The 26,520-nt window shown below is 40.0% G+C and overlaps 1 protein-coding gene across 1 annotated transcript; it reads left to right on the forward strand.

The window, feature by feature from the left end:
• Positions 1 to 3,710: 3,710 nt before the first annotated feature.
• Positions 3,711 to 16,161, forward strand: LOC124163813 (lipase member H-like). Its single transcript, XM_046540907.1, has 6 exons — positions 3,711 to 3,850; positions 5,223 to 5,371; positions 7,601 to 7,858; positions 9,431 to 9,616; positions 13,901 to 14,066; positions 14,898 to 16,161. The coding sequence occupies exons 1-6, from the start codon at positions 3,711 to 3,713 to the stop codon at positions 14,956 to 14,958; spliced, it is 960 nt and encodes a 319-aa protein (XP_046396863.1). The 3' UTR covers positions 14,959 to 16,161.
• The last annotated feature ends 10,359 nt before the right edge of the window (positions 16,162 to 26,520 follow it).

Raw genomic sequence — 26,520 nt, forward strand, 5'->3', positions numbered from 1 at the left:
CCCCCCCAGCCTTAATTCCTAGCTGTGCCCCTGGCTACGGGCGTACAGACAGCGTTACGCAAATGTTAAGCGAAATAGGCTGGGAGCCGCTGAAGACTCGGAGGCTGTGCGCTAGGCTTAGATTGCTTGAACAATTGAGAATGGATATCTTTAAGAGCGACACAGAGAACATAATATTAGAGCCACACTATATTTCCAGGTCCGATAGAAGCGATAAATTAAGAGAGATGTTTTGCCGAACGGATAGATATGGGAATTCGTTTTTCCCCCGAACCATAAAGGAATTTAATAAACGCTAGTCCCAACTTCGTTAGAGCGCTTCATTTTTAGCTGTAAACGGCTGGTGTCCTAACACCCCCTGCCACACGCCTTTTAGGCGGCTTGCGGGGTATTATGTAGATGTATTTTCTGCCCACGTCACTAATTTTTTCCAACCGGGATGTAAACTAATTGTAAGTCATTGTATTACTGTTGGAATGGAGGCAACTGTTTAGTTAATTCAGCTGAAAAATTCATAGTGGTTGTAGAGGGCCTAAAAAATGTCCAGGGAGCCAGAGTGGTGGCCAGGGTCAAATTGCAAGTCTGAAAGACCAGGCATCACCAATGTAAGGTTTGCAAATGAGGTTGACTTTTTCGACTTTCAAGAAATTTTAGCGAGAGATTTGTCTTCGAAAGATTTGAATGGTATGAATTTATGCCTAGCATGATAGGAAGGATCAAACACTTTTCAGTGCAATAATAGGTCAAACGTACGGCTGGAACACTTTCCTTGTTTGATTCTGACTATGAAATTGATAACTAAGTAGCCAGAACGAGCCGTTTTGATTTTCTTCTAATTCATTAAATGGTTTTATTTATGACCGTTCGCGTGAATCCCTAATCTTGCATCATTAAGTCATTAGGGAATATCATCCAATGAAACAAACATTTCTTATTGGGTTTTTGAAATATATACTTTCCTTAAAACGATACGATACTCCTAGACCATTCCAACCAAAATAAGAAAAAATTACTTTCAGAGAAAAGGAGAAAGTAAACAACCACGAGATTTTTCGAGAAGTTCACGGATCACTGATAAGAAATGATACGAGGATAATTCATTTCATTGGAGGAATTACTTTTAAATTATATCAAGCCGGAAAATGCGTCGACCAATGAAAACGCACTGGTACCGTTGATATAAAAGGAACCCAGGGAGCTTTAAGAGACGAGAGCAGTAATCGTTCAAGCATCACACTCTTAGGGCCGGCCTGAAGACGTTACAGCGAGATACGTGATCACGCGGCTTGAGTTCTACGATATTTGGCAGCCCTTTGAAGATTAAGCACCGGAGATGTCGACAAAACTCACCCTTTGGATCACGCTGGTCGCCGCCTGCGTCACCATGGAATTTGGAGCGGCAGGTGGGTCTAATTGTCACCGAGACTAATATTTTGAAAGAGGTATCCCCAGTCCACCCATACAAGTAACTTTGTACGCTTTTTTATTCACGCGTCACAGTTTTCCTTCCGGGGAACTGGCAGTGGCACGACGCGGCCCCGTTTGGCAACATGGCAGTATTAGAATTTATTTACATTGAATAATAGTTACATTTTTTTAGGCAATGGATCATAGAGAAACTACAATTAAATTTAAAAAACTTTATACCAGTTCATTATTTTCTTACGGGTTAAACTGTAGGAAAAGATAGTGTTTAAATATTTTCTTTAATTAACAACAAAATATGCGTTTTGAAAATACACTAAAGACATTTTATATATCTCCATTATTGTTCACAACTTACTGTGGAAGACAAATATTGTTGACATTCAAGTTTTACCTAGGTTGAGTTTCAAAGTTCACGAAGTTGACAAAACGGCTAATTTTATGGTGCGCGGAATTAAAAATTAAACATTATTAGAATTAAAAATGAAACTTTATTTTAAATGACGTATAATTCCCGATTTTAGCATTCACACAAGCCCAGACATAAATTTGCAAAGTACTGCGGCATATCATGTTAACGCCTACATTAACAAGCGGAGGCTGCGAAAGTTTACACCAAGATTTAATGTCGTATTTTAGTCTGCTTAAAAAGGCAAATAGAAAATTGAGCACAATACTTCAGGTTCTTCTCAAACTGCATAATTTCTCGCCTTCAGTCACCAGGAGTGGATATTAACATTCATTGTTTAAATTTCAGTGTTATTTTTAATTAATACTCTATTCCAGCATTTTTTTATACAAATGGAACTGGATTACAGTTTCTAAGTGCAACGTGGACTTATGCACCTCAGTAGAAATTATCTGTTTTAGGGTTTTCTATCATTTTAAATTTATAGAGGCAGACTTGTTTATCATATTTACAATATACCTACGTCTCAGCATATCAGTTCAGTACAATTTTCATTTTCACAGACGATTAATTGAGAATAATATATTTTTTACACTTTTACAGCTAAAGGAAAAAAAATCAATAATTTGAAGCAGGAGTTATGAAATATACACAGGATAAGATATTCATGCAGTAAAAGTATGCAATTTACGTTATTTCAATAAATTTTTAATATATATTTCAGAAAATAGACATCATTTTACCATTTTTTTAAATATTGCTATAATTGCACAAGTTTTTGCATTTAATGGTAATGAGTGACACAATTTGGGAGCAAAGTACTTGAACGTTTGCATAAGTTTCTTTAAATTTTCCTAAAAATCGCTTAAAAGCTTTGTTAGAATTTGGTGTTCAAGTACCAAATTATCTAAGTATTTTTTAACATGACCTCTATTCCATTTAGTTTCTCCCTCTACTGTAACAAATCTCAAAAACCTTATAGACGCATTTAACCGGAAAAAATCTTGGTTCTTCAACGCTAGCTGGTAAACCATTGAAGGCATTCTGGTTGCTGTGTTTGCCGATGCAGTCCACGTGGGAGACAGCAAAACATCAAATAGGGAGTGATGAGTGCTTTCTTTTCACATCTGCAGATGACCACCTAACTATATTGGTAAGCGTGCCGGACGACGACTTTCAATGGCCAGAGATCATGTATTTCCCTGACGCGAATGACGAGCCCGTTCCAGGGAAAATATACGGTGAAGCGGTCTATGTGCAGGCCACGAAGGACGACGTGGCGTTTGTCCTGTACACCAGGCAAGTACACGAGGCAAGACGTGAAATAAATATCTGCCGCTCCTAACCGTAAAGTAGTATCTCAAAAAATCAGTCCATACAGGCGTATCTTGAATATCTAGTCCAGAAAATCGTATCTGAAAATTCGTCCATTGTTGACTGGTATTCTGACGTAATATTTATCGACGAAATTTCAGAAACTCAAATATAAACTATAGAGACTCAAATATTACCGTTACGATTTTCTGGACTAAAAATTCGAGATACGCCAGATTGTAATGATTTTTTGAGATACTACATTACGGTTACAAACGGTCGATACATTCTGGAATACTTGTACTGTCCTTGCGACATCTAACTTCTCATGTACAGTGGTGAAAAAAATTAATGCAAAGCTCATTGGCGTCTGAAAGCGGCTACTTGTCTTCCAAAATTTTGCCCCAGTAATGCTTTCTTACAACCGGAAATTTTAAAAGCTATGTACCCCTTATACCGGGGAAATAATCATATCTGCCGCATTACGAAAACCCGTGAGAGATCCAGCTACGAATTCTTCCCAATATCCTCCGAAGAATGCTTCACCCACGACTCACTTAGAATGGAGTTTACTCTCGTCGGGACATCTGTGGACGAGGTCGACATATTAGGTATTGAAACTGCCTCAGGGAACAATCGTTCCGGTGGTGTAATGGGTAAAGTATCATGCAACGACTCGGAGGTTTCTCGGATCAAATCTCAGTGACCGATAATCCTGCCCACGCACTGTGGACATTTTCTGATCTAAAAACTTCGCAGAACCCATCACAAGGTCCAGAGGATGTTCCATGGCTGCTAAATTCTAACATGCTAATTTATTTGTTGAAATTAAACTCCCATATTGCATAACCGTTGAGGCAGTTGACTGTGGAGTGAATTTTGACTACCATTTCCGCGTCGTCCAGCCCCGCTTCAAGGCCCCACGCATTAGCTGCTTGTGCGGTGTGTCACGGCCTACGCTTCTTCCCCAAGGTTCAAGGGAAAACTCCTAGAGTTACTCAAAGCAGAATGATAGAGCATTTTTAGCCACTTTGAAACATCCGAGAAATTGATTGTCTGTCTTCAATTCAGTAATGCAATGCTTTGCTCAAAATTCTATGTCCAATAACAGTTTCCCGAGAATTATGTTGGAAATCATGGAAGTAAATCCCTCTTCAGAAAGTGAAAAGGAAATAGTCGGCTGTATATGAAGAAATTTTTAGTAACCATTCGGCGGCTTGCTGGAAACATTTTTATTGATAGGTAAAGGTAACAAGCAACTCATTTTTAATTTACTCATTACACTTTGGTTCGTAACTTAGTCTTTTGAACTACGATAAAAATCTATACCAGAATAGTGTATTTTATAAATTAGTGTTAAATTAACATAACTATCTTACAACCGCATATCTGACGCGTAATTCCCTCCCATAAGTGATTCTATAGTAATTTTCCAGCCCTGAATTACAATTAATGGAATTCAATTAACGCCACATGAACGTTAAAGGAAATTTGGTCTAAAATACGCCCAGCTTATAGGGTATCCATATAAGTTAATGAAATTAATCTGCTTAGAATCTAAGCAATGTAACATTTTATTTCAGCTTATATTTTCCATTCCTAATTTTTTTAATGAGGACAATTACTCGAGAAAATCTAGCCTCCTCTTGCTATTGTCCTTTGTTCTAATGAGTCTTTATGTTTGCAAAGAAAATATTATATTTCCCAAATTACGAGGTTAAACTTATTTAAGACGTATAGACCAAATCGTTGTTTATTTTTCTCAAATGGTCATCATATTTATCTTTAAGATGGTGTAATTCATTTTCCGTCAGCAAGATATTTTCCCGCCATCACAAGACGAACAACGGTGCGGGATGTGTTTCCATCTGTTTAGCGCAGATGACATCACAGCTGCGATTGGAACACGCCCTGGGCTAAACAGTTTAAAACAGATCAGCGCAGATACGCGGTTGGAAAGCACCCTAAATTAGATTAAGGAACCACCTTTTACTTGCAACATGCATTGCTTATTGCGGAATCTGTCCTTGCCAATGGGTTTTTCTACATCATTGTGTTTTTTCTCTCGGAACAGGCGAGGGCCAGCAACCGGTGAGATTCTGAAGTTGGGAGACGCAGAGATGCTGAGGAGATCATCGTTCGACCGCTTGAAGCCAACCGTTTTCGTGACTCACGGCTTTCAATCGTCGGCCCAGTCCCTTTGCGTACAGGGCATCAAGAACAGTGAGTTCTCACTCTCCTCCCTGAAGGCATGTGTTATTATCAGATGGAATTTTGAAGATAAAAATTCAAACAAGTCGCATCATCATCCTCTCTTAAAGTAGTTAGGGCCACAGAGTATACTCTCCATGAGAGCGGCATCGGCTGAAGTTAAGTGTTGTAATCGAACTACCTATTATTTACGCAAAAGAGTCGCCAAAAAAATTAAACAAAAGAAAACATGATAAGGTATGAAATGCGACTACAATTTTGCACCTCAGTACAATGCAAACGTCAAAAATGATTTTTAAAAAGATATTTACAGCAGACAGCTTGACTAGTTGCAACACTATTTCGAATCTTTGCACACTGAACTGTTGACGGCACACCTTGACTAAATATTCACAATCTAAGTATTAAACCCTAAATAAACATATATTATAAATTACAAAAGATACGTAAGACCCGGAGTGACGAATAAAAAAGCCGTAAAACTAAACATATTTGCGTAATTTAGGCGAAGTCGGTGTAGTGGTTTTCGTTTTGCGATGCTGGTAACAGAGATCCCGGCGGCTATTTAAAAAGAGGGCATCGGTTTATTGATTACCCCTACTTCCTTCTTTTGTGGCTCTTGGAGCAGAACATTGTGATAACTTTGGCGTTTGACTGTGGCACTAGCAGCACAAGCCTTCTTTATTCATATAGTACTTTCAAATCGCTAATATTCTCGGATGGAATACTAGGAAAGCGTAAGTTGACTGTTATGTATAACACATGCTAGGTTTTCCTCTAACAAAGTTTCCTGTAAATTTGCTTTTGAAAACTACAGCTACTGCTGTAGCTAACAGCTACTGCTAATGAAAAATAAACATGTAGCGAACAAAATTTAATTCATTGCTATTTTTCATTTTATCCCTCAGGTTCTACTGTCATGCTCTATTTTGGATGACTATTCCCTTATTTTGGCTACTCTTATGTTCTTCTCTTTCCATTTTCTTGCAAATTACCAATGCGTGGTGAATCTGCTGTCATCTCTGTAGCATGAAATGTCAATGGCCTATTGTCTTCGTACCTATTTGTTCGGATATATATGCACAAATATGTAGAAATATCTCAAAGGAACTTGAAGATAATGTGATAACTTTGGCGTTTGACTCTGAGTTGACGGCTTCCTTTTCTTAAAATCTCGTCCACATATTTATTTAATAATGCATGTGACAAATACTTGCACGTGAGAAAAACAGGTATTTTTTTATTTGCAGAAAAGTTTCTCGGGTTTTCCACCGGTTGATGTCGTCCATGTCTCCCGACGTTTCGATCCGCGACTTGCTGATCATCCTCAGGGGATCTTCCGTTCGGAAGACATGGACGACATCAACCGGTGGAAAACCCGAGAAACATTTCTGCAACTGATACGCCGGGAAAACCTAAGATCATACATTTTTTTATTTGTTTGAGTAGTTAAAAAATTCATCTTTTTGCCTTTAACGTACGAGTCAAATCAAACCAAACAGCTACAGCACTGGGACCAAGTCTAACTGTGAGAACAGAGATTCTGCGTCCAACGCACTGAACTTTACCCCTTTAGCACTTGGTACGACTGAGATAGACTCTAAAAGGTGACTGCACAAAATGCGGACAGACTTACTAGCTAGAAACCTAATATACATATAGTAGTATTCAAGGGCGCAGCTTGAGGCTAGGGGGGGGTTTTAGGCACAACTAATACTGGGGAGTTTGGGGTGTGGAATACCCACCAGGGGAGGCGGGAGGTGCGGGGGGGCACTCCCCCAGAAAAATTTAAGATAAATGGTTCAAAATGGTAAGTTTTACGGCCTTCTGAGGGACAATTGTATTATCCTTACATTATTCTGTAAGTAATATTGATCCAATTAAGTAAAATGGATTAACATTTAAAATTCTCTGAGCCCTGGGGGGGGGGGGGTTTATCCCCCAAAACCCCCCCTCGCTGCGCCAGTGGTAGTATTCTACCGATTAAGGTAGGTTTCCATGGAGTATTAAAGAAGTGATCTGGGACCCTCCCTTTCCTTCCAGCATTGCCTTCTTCAGTTCACTGTAAGGCCTACTCTCTTTCAATCTATCTAAAAATCCTATTCTTTTCCTTCCCTTCCCTCGTTTCCCTAACATTCTACTCTAACACATACAATAAATATTTAGATAGATCATGTTGATAAAATGTATTGCTGCTACGACTTCATATTTTTCTACTCTCTTTCCCTCCTTCATATGCAGTGTACATGGGTTTCCACGAGGTCAACTTGATTGCAGTGGATTGGTCGCGGATCGCCTCAAGCATTAACTACTTCGTCGTGAAGCATCAGACGATCCCCGTTGGTGGGATCGTGGCCGAATTCGTGCATTTCCTGCAAGTGTGGGGCAGAGTTGATCTCGGAAACATCCACCTGATCGGCCACAGCCTGGGCGCACACGTTATGGGGATCGCGGGAAAAGCGTTCAGGAATCAGCCCAGGAAAGTTGGTCGCATCACCGGTGAGTGTGAAAACCAGGAATATTATTATTATTAGGGATGGTCGGATCGGATACCTCGGATCCAAATATCCGCGGATATTGCCCTTCATCGGATACATCGGATCCAAAGTCGCGGAAGACATCGGATCTGGATCCGAAATTTTTTCCTATTTTCCTATTTTCATTTCCAAACCCAAGCGTAACAGTTAGGTCCTGAGCATGTAAAGATGTTAAAAAAAACAACTTGAAAGCCTATAAAAATGATTTTTTATTTGTAAAATATTAAAATGTGTATGAAAATCTAAAAATCATTCCTTCGATTGTAAGTACCCAGAATAAACTTGAATTATTACTTCGTTTAATAGCAGGAATTGCAGGAAAATACATTTGGATCCGAAAATATCCGATCCGAATGATCCGGCTCCGAAAATCAACGATCCGATCCGAATCCGGATCCGAAAAGATCCTGGATCCATCCATCCCTAGTTAGTATGCCAAAAATGAGGACACGGCAGCCGGTTAATATATATGGTTAAAAGCACTCAAGAAAGTTAAGAATCGCTCAAAAGAGTCAACACAACATCGAAAAACGTGATTCCGATTCGCGAGGCCAAGGAGGATGGGAGATGCGGTGACGCATCTACACCTACAGAATACCCTGCGTGCAACATCTAGGGTGTTTGGCAGGGGGTGACCAATCACCAGCATACAAGAAGCAAGAGGATTCCCATATGCACACCACACGGCCATAAAAATGCTACGCATACTAACAAATTACACTTCAACATTTCTGCAAAGCCAAAAATTTACAACTGCTTATCAAGGCAATTTGCCTCAGAAGCCATAAGATACAAGACATCAGGGGCGCAGCCAGGAATTAAGGCTGGGGGTGGTTTAGGTGCAACTAATACCGGGGTGTGTGGGGGTGTGGTATACCCACCAGGAGAAGCGGTAGGTGCGAGATTAAAAAATTGCGGAAGTTTAAGATAAACGATTCAAAATGGTGAGTTTTACGGCCTTCTGAGGGATATTTTATTAATCATTACACTATTATATTAGTATTACCAATCCAATTAAGTAAAATGGAATAAACTTAAAAATTTCTCTGAGCTCTGGGGGGGAGTTTATCCCCTAAAACTGCTACGCCACTGCCCCGTGTAAAATAGCCTTAATCAATGACGCGCAATGGACTTTAAAGAATTACTATAATTTTTGCGTGACTGTAGGCACTGTAATTTCCCGAGCTAACTTTCTCCATTAAACATGGCCGGAATTTGATTTTGAACTTTGAGGTATATCACTGAAAACGTTTTAGCAAGGGAGAATATAGCGATAAAAGGAAAATTTTATCTTTCCAAATTGACGGCAATAACGCGATACAATTCAACACTGAAGTTTATATAAACCAACCAGGATAATTCGTGGCATTTTTTGCCCCCATCACCGGCGTTTCCGATACCAAATATGCAAAATTCATCACCACGCATATACTGTCAGAGAAAATACCGGTCTCTTAACATTTTAATCTATATTACAAGATAATATATAAGAATATCTCGTACGTTAATAGTCCATTACTGTCTCCTATCACAGGTCTGGACCCAGCTGGTCCCCTCTTCAAGTTGAACGACCCTTCCACCAGGATAGACCGCGGAGACGGCGAGTTCGTTGACATCATCCATACTTGCGCAGGGTGGCTGGGGTTCACTTCACCCATTGGCAGGGTGGATTTCTTCCCCAACGGAGGCTCGAGACAGCCAGGCTGTTCCTTGGACAGAAGTGAGTGAACAAAGCAAAGGGTGTGAATGGAGGATAACATACTGACGACCACCGAGTAGAAGGCCAAAAGGGGTTGGTTTGTTCTACGTTTGCGTTTGTATTTACGATTGCTAGTTGATAGTATCCAAGTTTGCATAATCCGTGCAATTATTCAACACTTAAACTATATGCTCTTCTTTATCGAATCAGGTGAAATTCGCGTGCTAGAACTATTGTGCCTGCCCCTCAGTGTCAGTAGCGGCTCGTGAGTCAAATTATGGGGGGGGGGGGGGGACACTCCACCGGGGGGTCAACATTTTTGAATATTTTGAGTATTTCAGTGAGTTTTTAAGGCACTGGGTATTAAATTTGTGATGCCATATGTTCCGTTTTTTTTCAAACAAAAATACCCAGTTTTCCTAATAAAGCTCGGTTAAAAAATACTATTAGATATACTAAAGCTTAATTATACTATTGGCATCTACCTATCTAATTACTTAATACTTAACGTTTTTTTTACACTTCTTCATTTATTTTTTGAATTCTTAATCTGTACGCACTATATATTATCTGTTCATTTTATCTCTGCGGGTCAACTTTCGTGAAATCCCGGACACTCTCGGAGGGCCTCGCTGAAGGGGGAGGGGCCTCGCTGAAGGGGAAGGGGTAGTACCGAGAGAGAGAGAGCAGGAGCGACCTTAACGTTGCCAAATGTACATAGCCGCCCTTGTGTCTCACTGAAAAGGTGTGACTCACACGCGGCCACAGATATTTTGGGCCCGGCGGCGAAACAATGCATACAATGTACTGAGAATAATCCCATCTCAGAAGCCAGGATATTGTCCGCTAAATGCGAGACCGCTGGTGAAAGGCATACATAGGCGTAACATTCTTATAAACGGGGAGTGCAAGGGAAAAGGATTTGGCAACACAGCTAGCAGATTCACGAAGTTGACACGACGGAGGTCTGAGAGCGACTGACGTTCCGAAGTGCTAGACCACGCCTACTGTCTGCTGATTGGCAGAGGGAAAGTCACGTGTAGATAAACTTTCCCTCCTCTCACCCCAACTCGGTTAAGCCACACCAGCTCACCCGCAAAGATAAAGTGAACAGACCTTAATTGGACTCTTTTGTCAACTTTACCGAACACGGAAATGCAAGCATTAATATTTTTTCACTCAATTTATGTTTTTTGACTTTATCATTTAAATATTTTAAATCCGAGACACCATCCACCGTACGTGCACAGTCTACAACTCCATTACCAGACAAGAATAGAAAAAAAGAAAATGTTTAACTTTGGACCCACACGACCAATCAGCAAGGTTGTACAAATTATTGGAAATTTTCCGAACGAAACTGTTTCGTGCTTTAGAGGGCTTTTGTTGTTGATTTATATTTAGTATAGGCCTAGGGGGTTGAGCTCGATCCTTTGTTCCAGGTTCTTTATTCCATTACTAATAATAAAACCCACGTCATTGGAAACATAAAATAAAGTTACGTATTTTCGTTTTTATTTGCTAAATATTCCAGAAAATATATTTTTATTTTTTAAGATCATTTATCCGTACAATCGAGAGTCCGGACTAGGTCGATCCATATGACCAAGAGTGTACTGCATATAGTATTTATTAATCAAGCTTCATTAGGAAAACTAAGTATTTTCGTTGAAAAAAACGGAACATATGGTTCGACCACAAATTTAGAACCTAGATTGCCTGAAAAAATCACTAACATATTCAAAACTTTTGACCCCCCGGTGGAGTGTGTCCCCCCCTTGCATTTGACTCACGAGCCGCCACTGGTTTCACTTTTCCATCACTTGGTGCTTTTCTTTCCTTGCGCATAAAATATGTAGGCGGCATGTAAGACGAAGCGGGAAGAGGGAAGAGTCGCTGCTCTAAATATTCAGGGTCAAGGGCATAGGTCAACGAACTCCCTCTGGTGATAAGGCCGATGCGATTGAGGCGGCTTCCTCGATTCTCATAACAGTAAATAAAAAGGTTTAAGGTGCAACATGTGAGACCATGTCTCACGCTGTCATTATTTTTATTGTATGAGGGTCGTTCAATAAGTCCTTAGAATTTACGAGAAAATACACACTTAAGAGCAAAAATTAATTTTTCCCAGGAAGCAGTACTCTTGATTAGTCAGCTGTTTGAGTTTCAACTGAATTCATACCATAGTTTAATCGTTGGTGCCGATTGTAGTGAACAACTTTCATTTGTTTAAAAAAAATGAATAAAACTGAGTTTCGTGCGGTGATCAAATACTTGTTTTTAAAAGGGTTAAAGCAGAAATAAATCAAAGATGAGCTGTATGAAGTTCATGTCACATCTGATTTTGTGTTTGCACTATTTACAAATGTGTAAGTGAATTAAAACGTGGCCGTGTATCCAAAACAATGAACATGGTTCCGGACGCCCTTAGGAAGTGTCTACCCCCGAAATGATGGGACAAAAATCCATGATATGATTCTAAGTTATATACAGATCAACGTGCGCGATATAGTTGAGGCCACAGGCATATCGCAATACACAATCACTTCAAGTTTTCTCGAAAAATTGGGTGTGAAAAAAATCTTGGCAATATGGCTTCCGCGTTTGCTCGCCGTGGAAAATTAACGAAATCGTGTGGTCAACTCCGAGGCTGTTTTGGAGCTTTTCCGCCGTATTCCTGAAGATTTTCCCCGTCAATGCCTAACTTTTTATGAAATATGGATTCATCACTACACTAGAGAGACAAAAAAGGTCGAAACAATGTAATTCCGAAGGTGAACAGATTCCAAAGAAGGCGAAGGAATTATTATGACGAAATTATTGGCTTGAAAAATAAAGATGGGGAAATGGGCCGGTAGCGACATTTAGCGACACAATGGTGACAAAATGTCGGCATGGATGCTGAATAATATGCACCGATTTCTTATGAAAGAGAAAAGCGATAGCAGAAGAGTATTATGCATCGTTATTGGACCGGTTGTTGGTAGAAATCAAGAAATGTGCTCTCATTTTAAAGAGAAAAAGTTCCTCCTTCAACAAGACAATGAACGGTTGCACACCTATGCAGTCGTATTGGCCAAAATTACGGAACTAAAGTTATAATTGCTACAAAATTCACCGTATCCGCAAGAGTTGACTCCCTGCGACTCTTTATCATTTCTCAACTCAAAGAAATAGCTTTGCAGACAAAAATATACGTCCATGGAGCAGGTAATCGCCCAAAATAATGCATATTTTGAGGAGATCCCGAAATTCTACTCTTTGGACGGCTAAAAATGGTTTTAAAAAATGCTATTAAAAATGTACAGAGCTGAAAGGAGTTACATTTGAAAGATAAAAAAAATGACCGAAAATAATTTGTTTTTCTACCTTTTTCTAAAAACTTATTGAACAACCCTGGTATTCCCGCCAAGCGCTCGATCGACTTCATTTTTCTACCGTGTTTAACGTTTATACGTGAAACTCCTCACTATTCTCTGATCGGAGTTAGGGCTGGGCAGGATTTCAAAAACAAATATTTTGAAAGACATGTTTGAAATACATTTGTGATACGTATTTGGTTTTTAAAATTACACGATGTGAATGTATCTTGTACTCTGTGCTTGGAATGCATATTTTTGGTATTTTCCCATTATAAAATAAAAAATACACCCGTAAAATACTTTTGAAATAGCTCTGGTAACATTTCTTTTACAGTTTGATGAAGAAATGACTTCCTTTTCGTAATATTCGTTTTCTTGATGTCAGCAACTATCCATAGCGTGCCAAGGTGGGCCATATATATTTTTTAAGATCTCTTAGTTCACATAGAAATTTATTTTTTATTTTTTATTTAAAATAACAATATGTCCTGACATCCCCTACCACACGCCTTTTTAGGCGGATTTTGGGGTAGTATGTTCATTTAGGCGAACTTTTCTTTTTCCCAGTTTCATTTCTAGTCTTCTAAATTATCTCAAATATGAGCGTCATGGAATAAAAAGGAAATGCCAAGGCAGGTTATGTTTATTTAAGATCTCTTAGTGTCCATGCATGTGTATTTTGTATTTTAAAAGGTATTTAAAATAACAATATGTCCTAACACCTCCAGCCAAACGCCTTATTAGGCAGTTTGTGGGGTAGTATGTAGATGCAGATGAACTTTTCTTTTTAATCGGATTCAAAGTAGACATAAAACCTTTTGCTTTCCTGTTTCATTTCTAGTCTTCTAAATTATCTCAGATATGAGTACCGTGGGATGAAAAGAAAATAGAAAAAAAAGACTCATGACCTTTTTCCCTTCTATGCACCAATTTCCAACCGCAGTGAAGCTGGGAATTTGTTCGCACAGCCGCGCCTGGCAGTTCTACGCCGAGTCCATTAACTCAGCCGATTTCATGTCGCTGCCTTGCACAAGTTACGACGACTTCAAGAATCGCAGAAACTGCAACATTCCGCTGAAGGCTCCCATGGGAATGCCGGCTCCAGCAAGGTGAGAACAGATGAAACACGCGGAGCGAACTCGATTTGTTTCTCAAAAGAAATGCGTCGAATAAGTGAAATATAAGTGAACATAATTAATATAATTAATTGTAGCGGGCGTAACTTGGTGGAAATCCGTTATCGCAGGAATAGAGGGATCAACAACTTTGCTATTTCCACTATAGTAATTTATTGAGACCGACCATGGTTTCGTTACAGAGTAACTTTATCAAGGTGAAAAATGCAGGTAAATTGACAGTATATATAGCAGAAGGTTGGGTAGGGAAATTACCGGGAGCCGTTGGTTAGGGGCAGGTAGGGTTAGGGCTTGGAGTTAGGTTAGGCGTCACTGTGGGTGGGGTGGGTGAAGGGGAGGATGAGTAAGTGGGAAAGTGGAGGAGGGGGAGCGAGAAGTGTAAAGGTGGCCGTTAACCAGATACTTCTCTTCCAAGGCGTCTAATCTCCGTCCTTTCTTAAATACGTAAAATACGTAAACAATTAGTGGAATTGGCTGGTATTATCATTTCATAGTTCTGAAATTCTAAGATTCTTGTACTTCATCCCCAATTTCACTCTTTCCCAAGCTACAGTAAAGCATGCCAAAGATTTAATTTATGAATCATAATTTATTTCAACGATATTTGATTTATTTGGCTGTAGCTAGTACAGAGTTAATAAAAGCAATCACTATATGTTAGTTAAAGAAGGACAGCAAGTGAATGTGACAACAGTGTGTCATTTCTCCACAAATGTAACCTGCCATAACGCACAAAAAATATTTCATATTGTGGTGTCAAACACCTACCTAAATGGCTTAAACCTCACACGGTTTTCTTTGCAGGATCATTGGGAACTACTTCCTGAACACTGCCAGCGCAAAACCTTTCGCTCTTGGTGGCTAGTTCTTCGCTGAACGGAAGCGAATGGTGTTCGGCTGACAACAGGTGATAGAAGATGTACCTACTGCTGTCTTCGCCATGTTGGAGTGTGCAATACTTCGTTCCACGCTTTTATATTACTATGAACTCTCATGGGACGCTCCATTCGCAAACATAGAGTGCGTCGGAGTAATTAATAATTTCAGGTTTGCGATATCAAAGTACGGAAGAATTGCGCATGAAACAAATGAATACGACAAAGTGCGCTCCAAATAATTAGCAATCATTTAATATTAACCAATCCTTATGCTGTTTTCATCGTTAATTTTTCATGATTCCGTGTTATATAAAAAAATAACGTCGCAATAAAGGTATAAAGATAGATTTCACGATAAATGCTCCAAAAAGTTAAATTATTTCTTTTTTATACACAAAACATTCAATGCACTCATTCTATTAATGCAATTCTGACGTCTGGTTGCGTTGGTTCCATGAGGGCATTCACTGTTATCATTGTAGTAAATGAACAACCATTTTAATTCTCTTAAAATCACTCTAGCACTCACGTATTTATTTGTGCACGTAAATAATCAATCAGGTACTCCATCATCAATAAGTGATAAGTTCCAGCACCCTTTTAGCACTAAGGAGGTGATATTTATCGATTACTACTATTCAATCGATCAGGAGTATGGGAAGTACTGAAAATCAACTTCTGACGAAATTCATCGATCTTGTGTGACTATGAATGGACCATGCGCAGTGGAAACCAAACTGAAAATTTGTGATGAAAAGCAATTACTATGCTGATGAGAATTCAGCCCTTGCATTAACCTTGAGTGTTTTTAATGAAAAAGTTAACCCGCATAAGTTTTCTTATTGTAAATATTTTCATACCGCGGTAGACCCAATGGTTCTAACTGAAGCTCGATTTCCACATAACATTTAATAAAAGTACTTAAAAAACTTACGCTATCAAAAGGAATTTCTAAGCATAGGGAGTGTATACCCATTTCAAGATTTGTCTTTTCCTCGGGTACCATTTAGGGCCGGTTTACGCGGTAAGCAAAGTATGCGCTCGCGCAGGACGCCAAGCAAAAAAGGGCGGCTAAGCGCTCAGTCCAATGTTCAGTTCTATTCAAACAAGGACTAAATGTTGAGGGTTGATTTATCCCATAAAGTTATTGTAGAAATAAGTATATATCGTAAAATTCCCGGATACCAATACCCCAAAATATCTCTTCTTAGTGTACTAAGTATACCGTAATGGTTTATTTACATTTTTATTCTGAGTATTTATATATAATTGATTTTTAAGCACTAAAAATATCACATTCAACATATACAAGCAAGCACGTGATAATTTCACGATGATATGTAAGTTTTGACCCTTATTACTAGAGTAATTGTATTAATTTAAAAATTGTATCTCCAGAGAGTATCCCTACTACAACTCAGGTTATTTTTGATCTTGAATGTTGTACGCTCACACTAAAAAACCGGCCCTGGTATCATCCTAGTAAGCAATGAGGAAATACTAAAAGGAGTGAGAGAAGAGAGAAGTCTTCTAAAAACCCTAAGTACATGACTGGACAAGTTATTTGGCTACCTCAAGAGGCATGATGAAAGCCGTCGTCGAAGGACAGGTGGACAGGAAGAAGGGGAGAAGATTTTCCCGAATAAATTACATAGAACAGGTATTGGCGATGTAAATGGTAAGAAAGACCACTGTTGTTTTTTGCTGTAGCTTAAAAAAGGCGCTACACACGTTCAGACCCGACCATACGACACGACCGAACTCCCAGACCATCCCTGTCGGGGCCAGCTCTAAAGACGTCCAAACCAATCCACCCGACCAACTTACCAAGTATTCCTCAATACACAACGCACAGCTCAAGTAAAAATTTCTCCCTTGAAACAGAGCTGATTCTTGGCTGAAACTCCACTGAATGTGTTAAAACTGCCTTGAAACAACCTTGTAGCTGCACTGCACTGCCTTGTCCTCAACAAGAAAAAGAGCACTCAACTGAAACTCTGATACCATTCTCCCTTGCAAGTCCATTGCATTTGAACTGCTTCTCCCTTGCTGCATGTGTGCCCCACTGATACTGAACTGGACAATAGGCTCAGGCCAGGCCGAATTTGACTCCACTGCACCTCTCTTGCCGCATGTCTTTACTGCCTTGCCACAGAGCTGCTGCAGCATTTGGGTATCCCCTCTCCCTCATGGATTTGAACTGCTTCTCCCTTGCTGCACATGAGCTCTCCTGGCACTGAGCTGGACGGTAGGCTCAAAGGCCAGGCCAACTTAATAACTCAACTGAATCTCTCTTGCCGAATGTCTTAACTGCCCTGCCACAGAGCTGCTGCAGCGTTTGGGTATCCCCTCTCCCCCATGAATTTGAACTGCTTCTCCCTTGCTGTGCGTGTGCTACTCATCGTAAGTTTTGCCAACATACGGAACCCTTCTACCGGACATATACGCGACCCCTGTTTTCAGCGGCAATGTATTTTTTTAATTTAGCTGTTGGCAACACGTATATCTTTTCCCGCGCGTCAAGCTGTCCGTTGCCGTTATTTCTCTTAAGTTGCTAGGAGCGAAAGACGAGTGGTGAGCGTGGGTTTTGGCATGGAAAGATTGATGTCATAAATATTTTCTCGGTACTTCGACCGTTGTTAACGGCAAGAATTAATCGAAATTAAGGTGAAGGGGAGAACGAGGTCGGTGGTGGTGACTGCAGTCATAATTGGAGGTGAGCGTTTTAACTTCTCTGGTGGCATGTTTATTCCTTCCATGTTTAGCCATGAGAACGCTGATATTGAATTCGTGTTTTAATCCACGCACGTTTAAGGATTTCAAGCTCCTTTTTCGGGGGTCATGCAGCCAATAACGAATTCTTCTTTCAACACGTTGGCGACTGCCGTCCACTTTTCCTGCCTCATGGATACCGCAGACGAGGAGGATAATACACCGACCGGTCATCAATGCCGCGGATGCCGCGCCGTCCGTTAGTCATCCTGCGGAGGACCGGACTCAGTGAGCTCGAGTGGGCTTTCGAAGAAATAACGAATGCGGGTGGGTTTCGCTATAGTGCAATGTATATTTACTGCTTATACTTATTAGTTACTGCTGATAGTTTTGGAAGCTTGCGTGGTTTTCGTTTGGAGTTCACACATAGCCTAAGTAACGAGTCATCGCTTCGTTTTTCATTGAACTATGATGCAAAGCGCATGCTTCCCTAGTGATAATTTAAGTTTTGCTTTCTATAATTTGAATGCTTCACATTAATGCACCATATAACTAATAAGCCAAGTAAAGGAGAGTTTTTTATGTGCAATTTTGCTAATTTGATTTTGAGTTAAGTCGTTTGTGACTCTCATCAGTCATGTTTCTTCTCTATTGCAGGAGCATCCAACTTCCATGACTTCTTTCATTTGTAATATTTTTGTATGTGCTTTTAACAGTTATTAATTTATTGATGTATTTTCATGTTCTAATAAATTGTGTCTTGAAAAATGTTGTGGTCATTGCAGTTATAACTATTGTTGATCGCAATCACCTGTCCACCCTTTATATTTTATCATGCATGCAAAATTGTGGGTGAAATCTGTTATGTGATCATCCACTGTTGGCTGGGTTGCGCAAGTTGTTAATTTACTGTGTTTCATATGATTTGACAAGGGAGTGTGAATGGATTGGGTAGGGGAAATGTATTCAGCCAAACAAGGGAGTTTCAGCCTGGCATGCAAGGGAGTTTCAGGCTAACTATCCAATGGAGTTTCAGTCTAGCTGGCCAAGGGAGTTTCAGTCTAGCTGGTAGCCAAGGGAGTTTTAGTGTAGTTGGTGGCCAAGGGAGTTTCAGTGTAGCTAGCCAAGGGAGTTTCAGTTTAGTCGGCCAAGGGAGTTTCATTGGAGTAGCTGGAGTTCTTAACCCACTGCTACTGCACTGCCATCCCTCTTCCAAACTCCACTGGTTTGTTTCAATTTCAATGCAGTTTCAGCATAGAAGCAAGGCAGTGAGTTTCAAGGTAGTTTCAGCCCAGTTTCAGTCAAGTTTCAAGGGAGAAATCTTTACTTGAGAGTGGTCCCAAATCGAAAAAAGCTGGCCAAAAGTCATTTTTTCGACTTTTTAAGAGGAAGTTTTGAATTATATATTTGGATTCTACAGGATATGGCCTAAAATATTTCGTACCTGATAGGTCTGTGAGATTATTATGTTGACCTGTGTAACCCGTCAAACCTGGGCATTTTCAGCCTAAAACGCCCGAGGCGTAGAAATAGTCGATTTTAGGGTAATTCAACTTAATAAATGACTATTTTAATTTCATGGGATTCATCTGTCAATTTTAATACGGTAAGTTTGCATATTTTTTCACAATATTATAGTATTATTTGTTCGTTTCAGAATTTTTTATAACAATATTTAATTATTTATAATGTTAGCTATTTTTGGGCCTATTTTTAGTCAAATGTGTCGATATAGTTTTGTACTCCTCCGTGCTCCTCAAAGATTTCTATGCAGAATCCTTGGGAAGAGTATTTAGAACAAGATGGAGAAAAAAATCTTGCCTATACTTGCCTATCCGACATCTTGAGGGTTTTAAGTTGAGCGGTGCACCGCTCCGCCGAGGGCGGCTGGCCGGTGGCCTGCGGAAGACCTAATGGCATTATCGCTAAAATATTTTTGTACCGGTGGTCGAACCTGCATGGTGTATTCTTAGCATAATTCTACATCCTGTAAGATTACGCACATCAAGTGCTTCACGCCTATCGTATGCACACTTCTCGTTTGTGCACTCACCTTCAAATATTCATGAAACCATTGTGGGCCGGTTTTCATGCTCTTAATGAGAAAAATTGTGAGTGATCAAAAGTAACTACTTAAGTCACTATGCGAGAACCTTACAGTGACCACAAGATGCTTTTCTCTTCAAAACGTTCCTGATATTTTTATAGAGAAGAGATCCCTTACATGCTGTACAGCGTTGTCAGCATGTTATTCCGAAATCAGGTCTTGGCGCTAAGAAAAATAAATGCTCCCTTATGCCAAGAATTGTTCACAGGATCATTTAAATAGCCCATAGACGTAGATAAGATGGAAATCGGAGGGAAAAATTCGCCTAAACCACCCAAGGGAGCGTGCATCTTGCAAGTGCATTTAAAAAAAATAATAATGGAATGAGGATGACGGCTTCCCTTACCAGAGCCATTGCATGGATGTGGTGAATATTTCCCACTCAGTTTTATTTAATAATTTTTTTAGTGAACAAGTGCTGTGCTTCGAATTGTGTTAAAACGGCTAACTCGGGAAACTTCTCTGTCCAGATAATTAGAGCACTAGGTTTGCCAATGTTTGGCATTCAAATTTCAGGATGCGCCGGAAACTCAGAGGCAAGTCTATATAAGCTTGTATATCTTTTATTTTATTTTTATTTTATTTTATTCTCAAACCACCGGATACAGCTCCTATTGGCCATTTTACACCGGGGTGTTCAACAAATGTAACAAGTACATGATTACAGCGTATACACAGTCGGCGAATATATGCAGTGTATAAAAATAATCACTCATTAATCTCAATCATCATATTTTTAAAGTGGAGCTTTAATTCAGGATTTCATTTCAGATAAGATGAAATTACGTGTAAATATAAAATTTAATCAATAAGGAAGAAATATTGGAACCGTTTCCACGAGTTTAAAAAATCAACGAACAAATGCTTTGTGTGTATGAAATATAATTATTAATGTGATTTGCAATTTTCACGACAGGTATCGATGAAAGACTTATCCATAGACCTTCAGTGATATTAAAATCTCTATCCTGCGGCGATGAGATAAATAATGAAGCCTTCAGCCAGTATTGCATGGAAATAGCTGAGCTGTACATCGATTATGGTTGGTATTATATGCTACTAATGGTACATAAAGTGCTAATACATGGAACATCAATTTCCAAAGAATCCTTTCGTACAATTGAAGTTTTAACGGAGGAAGCATTGGAGGCCAGGAACATAGACATGAGGAAATTCCGAGAGCAGCGAACAAGAAAATCCTCAAGAATGTTAAATAATGAAGATATCTTTCGAGGACTCCTTTAAATATCTGAATCATACATTTTAATTACATCAGGAGTTACAAAAATAACGAGGTCAGCCTATCAGGTGAGGTGAAAATTTGCTAATTTTAAGTGATTCGCAGAACGACAATGAGTCCAATGGGGTGATATCGGAAGACGATTCTTTTATAATTCGTTTTTTGTGATACATGAAAGCGAATTTATTGAAATTCGATCATTAATTTCCTCAATGTTCTTAATATCAGCCATTTTATTTCATCTAATGTGACTTATCAAATACATGGAAGCCAAAAATGAGTGAGTGTGAGTATTTTTTCCGATTTTGGTATCTCACCGACTATGATCGCGGGTTCGAATCTCACCAATTTGACGTCGTAAATTCTATAATGGGTTTTAGCTATAATTTATACATCTTATACCTTAAAATTATACCGTTTTAATCTCTCCATTAACACCAAGTTATCGCCAATCGCAATGACATCTATATCGAGATTTTATATAATTGTTTAAATAATTACAGCTCAAAAAATGTTAAAATGAAGAGATATAGTAAAAATAATACCAAAATGAGATTCAGACGATCAAAATCAGGAAGAGACTTCCACTTTTGTTGCTATTTAGGTAAAATTACGGTAATTATTAATTTTGGCCTGCTTTTTTCGATTTGGGACCCCTGTGGAACGTGATCGCGTGGAGTGAAGTTGGTTTCGACTTTTGGTATCAATGGCTCCGTAATTTTCGGATTTTGCCAAGTATTCGGCTTTAGCCAATTAATTTCTCATTGATGACATAAAAAAGAGAAGAGTATGGGCCAAGAAGTGGCTGCTTGAAGTTTCACCCACATGAATTTACTTCGAGAATTGGATGAAAATGATTTCCGAAATTACTTGAGGATGGGCGAAGTACGTTTCATGGAGTTGATTGGAAAAATCAAACCTCAAATCGATAGAAAAAATTAGCCGATAACGGTACAGACGTTGCGACGCCACCGAAATCGGGGTAGGGCGGTCGGCGGTTGGATGGTCTGACAGGACCAACCGCCCGACGCGTCGGGCCCGACTGCACCGAACCGTCGGTGCCAACGGAGTTGGTCCCGACAGTTCGGTGGTTTGGTCGGAACGTGCGTAGTACCTTTAACAATAAAAAATACTAGATTTGTGCAACCAACCAAAAAAGCAACCCAATATAATGGCGAGTATTGATTGGTAAAATATACCCTTCCGTGCTCTCCTTCGGGCCACGCAAAGGAGTAGAAGAGTCCCTGTAAATGTGAAATGGGGATATAATACCATTTTATTGGAGCATTGATATATAGCGGACGGCTGACAGAAGATCGAAATGGGTAGCTACGTCAAAGCAATGCTAGAGTAGGGTAGTTTCCTTCATCAAAGAAAACGAAAGGCATTGATTGCGATTCGTTACCCAACAATAGTGTACAGTGAGTCCTCGTTTAACGTCACCTACCGTTCCTGAAAAATGTGACGATAAACGAAATGACGTTAATCGAAGCATAATATCCCATAAAAACAATGAAAAAATTGAATATCGGTTCCTAGACCTCACAATTCTTACGCGAAAAAAATTTACCGTATCATATCTGGGGCATTTTTTACGATGGGAATGCCAAACTATGGCATAAATACGAGTTCCTGTCTTCATCGATGACAATAGCAGCAGTGACGTAAATCCTTCTCCATTTTTGTACCTTCCCGCACTTGCTTTTCGGCTTCGCGGTCCAATGAATGCTACCAGACGCTACAGACCGGGGATCCGGTGCTCCGGTCCATGGCCTTACCCTCGCTACGAGAATTTCTTTTCGGACCGGTCAGGAACGAAATCAAAATGGCGCAAATGAGCGAGGGCGGGCAAACTGGGATTATGAAATCGAAGAGATGGTTTGAGGCGGACGGGCGTCGCCTGGGCATCATCATCGCTGAAACATCGTCGCAGTAACAGGAACCAAAATTATTGTGAACATTGTTTTCTTGGACATTGTCGCGGAAATGTCTCTGATGCTAAAATTTGCCAAAACCGTAATCGCAATTAACAATACACACCGTTTTACACTTTGAATAGACTGACCGTATTACCGCCCACGAAACAAACAACCTGTAACGCCTGCCAGTTCGCCTTTTTTCTCGCGCGAAATTTAAAATTCGTGACGTTATCGCGAAGCGAAGGGGCGATAAACGAATCACGGTCGTAAAATTTTCGTGACGTTATCGCGAAATGACGTTAAACGGGGTGACGTAGAACGAGGACTCACTGTATTCATAATATACAAATTATTTGGTTCTAAATATCCCAGTTTAGCCGAATGGCAATGGTCAATTTTAACCGCATTTGAAAAAGGCTAGATTGTCGCCCATGCGATGCTACACCACGTGACGTCATAGGGACCTAGTTTCTATACGAGTAGATAGGAGTTTTACATCGTCTGAGATTACTAATGCATGCATGAGGCACATATCTCAGGGAAATATCTCTTAATAATCACTTATTAAAATTGCCTATGGTCGGAAGCTTCCTTCGTTTGATAAGGTATTAATAATCCTTATTTAATCCTTATTTAAGTACCTGCTAGCAGGGTACTCTGCTACCTGCTAGCAGCCTGCATCGCAGCGGCGCACACATCCTTGCCCCAAGGTCAGCTCACAATGCGGCAGCGGGAACCAGGATGACGTCACACGGGCTTTTCCCAGCATTAATACTTAGCCGTCGCGTTTTCGCGCGCTTGAAAATTTTGACTTTTCATCTAATCGCGAAAAATAGATATCGTCATTTAAAAATCTAAATGCGTGAAATGCGTACTCCAGGAGTAATAATCTTTTGATTTAGGCAATAAAAAAATAATAGGAAACCATCCTATTTACGGTTTCCTATTATGGAAGATTTACGAAGAAAGCAAATTTCAAGTTTTTTCATCTCGAAAGCTTGAAAATTTTGCACTCAATCTTGATTATTATGGGAGCTATATATTTCGTCATTAAGCTTTACACCACAAAATAACACGTAGTTTAGATACTTCTGAAATAGAACTGAGATCCAATAAATGTTTGATGTTGCTTGGAAGCAACATTGGGTTATAATGTGTTAACGAATTCAAACTGGGGGCAAAAGCAAGTGCATCGGTTAGGTTCGTAGATACCCCGACAAAGTGAACCCCAGTCCATGGGAGCCGCTGGCTAAGACATACGTCGAATTCGTGGTTGAGTTTCTCGTACGTCGTCTTTGTATGCTGATGCATTTGATTGAGTTTTAGAAGTGAGAACAGTGGATACGGGGGTCCCAGGGCGGGCCCCGCCAGGATACCTCTCGAGGACCGGGAACCAAGTCTGAGGCCCGTATCATAAAAGTCCCCTCGAAGTTTGAGTCGAGGATGGTCTCGTTTGAAGCCGGCCTAGCTCGACGAGGAGATCCCTCGATCGCATCATATCATAAAAGTCTCCTCCAGCTCGGCTCATAGGAGGAGGGGTTTGAGCCAGCGGAAATGACGCATTGTTGAGGACGATGTTTCTGGTTTCAGAGTTGACAGTCTTCCAGCATTGTTCCATGTTCATTTTTTCGAATCGTATTTGCGCAGACATGCGCAGTAGCGATATACCGAATGCGGCCGGGGATATACCCGCCAATATCAACAATAGAAACAGAAATGGCTAACAAGGGGAATACACGACCTGACGACTGGGTTGGCCGATTGAGCTCAAATTTTCTGATTCGGTAGATCACGGCTATCAACTAAATATGCCGAAGCAAGGCGACGCACTTCTCAAAACTTTTCGAGAAAAAAGCAATTAAAAATCGTAAAAAACGGGTCTACGGTATATATGCGGTATTTCCTTATATTTACTTAAAGACAGCGGTGGCCCAGTGGTAACGGTGGTTGACTGTGGATGTAATAGGATGGCAAATTCGATCCTCACTCACGGTCCTTTTTTTATTTTATTATTCAAGGATTTTATTGTTTGCATTTTTAAAGATTGTTTTCTTATCTTCGTTAGCTCAATGAAAATATTTTTAATTCATTTTTTTAAACAATAATAAGTGCTGAAAGGGGTATAAAATGAAGCAAGGGCTATATAATAGCCTTTCCAAGGGCGATTTTGTCTTTATTTGTTCTCTCTAGGTATATTAGGGTATTGCAAGTGTAAATTGTCTTCTGTAGGGGTGGGGTCAGAATAATGACATTTAAATTATTAATTGGGAGGGAAATCCACCCTATCGACGGATTATGCTTTCATTGGGATTTTAATTGAGAAAATTATTCGTAAGCATGAATGACACGTGTATGCCGTCAAAAATACAGGGCAGTCGATGCGGCGGAGGAAAGAACACGTTCTCCGTTTGTTCGAGTAGTATCCCGAAACTTGCAAACGAAGAATTTAGTAAAATAAAAGAAGTACCGTGAGTGAGGATCGAACTCCCAGTCCTTACATCCACAGTCAACCACCGTCACCACTGGGCCACCGCTGTCTTGAAGTAAATGTAAGGAAATACCGGATATATACCGTAGACCCGTTTTTTAAGATTTTAATTGCTTTTTTCTCGAAAAGTTTTGAGAAGTGCGTCGTCTTGCTTCGGCATATTTAATTGATAGCCGTGCTCTGCCGAATCAGAAAATTTGAGCTCAATCGGCCACCCGAAGGTCGTGTATTCCCCTTGTAAGTCGGAGCGCATGGCCAGGCAGGAGCAGGAAATTTTGTGCAATTTGGTGGTCAAGTACAAGGACGTAATTGAGTGTAAGCGCTCGGATGCGGAGTCCGTTTTAAGCAAGGCAAGATGCTGGCACAAAATAACGGAAGAGTTTAATAATCGTGGATGAATAATCATCATCTTCTCGCAATGGCGGAAGTCACCTCAAACGCTTTGAGCCGACAATAATCTAACCTCAAAGTTTGAGCTGAGGCTGGCCTCAAAATTCGACGTTTTTGAGGTTGAGGTCGGTTTTATGATATCGTATCTCCTCCTCCTGACGACAATGAGGTGGAGGCCGGCTTCGAGGGGACTTTTATGATACGGGCCTGATTATACGCCCGTGCCTCTCGAGAGGGGGAGGACAGAGGAAGGAAAAAGGAATGGAGGCATCGCCGCGATGAGAGCCCGACGATACCTCCAGGGGAAGGATAGGAAAGGAAGGGAAGGGGCGAGGATTCCCGCACCGTCACAAAGGCGGGCGGGCCCTACTAACAGCGAAACCAAGCTTACGCAATTAATATGCCACCAATCCTAGTAGATTTTCCTATGAGGAAGAAAAATCTATCGATCGAATCGGTAGGTAAGTGAGAACAGATGAAACACGCGGAGTGAACTCGATTGGTTTCTCAAAAAAAAATGCGTCGAATAAGCGAAATTAACGTAAATTATTCGTGGCATTGGCTGGTATTATCATTTCATAGTACTGAAATTATAAGATTCTTGTACTTCATCCCCAATTTCACTCTTTTCCAAGTTACAGTAAAGCATGCTAAAAATTTAGTTTATAAATCATAATTTATTTGAACGATATT

Source organism: Ischnura elegans, chromosome 8 (assembly GCF_921293095.1).
Source record: "Ischnura elegans chromosome 8, ioIscEleg1.1, whole genome shotgun sequence".
In the NCBI taxonomy this organism is placed as follows: Eukaryota; Metazoa; Arthropoda; class Insecta; order Odonata; family Coenagrionidae; genus Ischnura; species Ischnura elegans.

What these genes read in the sequence shown, in the direction of transcription:
- LOC124163813 (XM_046540907.1), top strand. Translation starts at nt 3,711, where the DNA reads ATGGAGTTTACTCTCGTCGGGACATCTGTGGACGAGGTCGACATATTA. An exon ending in AGGCTGTTCCTTGGACAGAA is followed by an intron (nt 9,617 to 13,900) that starts GTGAGTGAACAA and finishes TTCCAACCGCAG; the next exon opens with TGAAGCTGGGAATTTGTTCG. An exon ending in GGAATGCCGGCTCCAGCAAG is followed by an intron (nt 14,067 to 14,897) that starts GTGAGAACAGAT and finishes TTTTCTTTGCAG; the next exon opens with GATCATTGGGAACTACTTCC.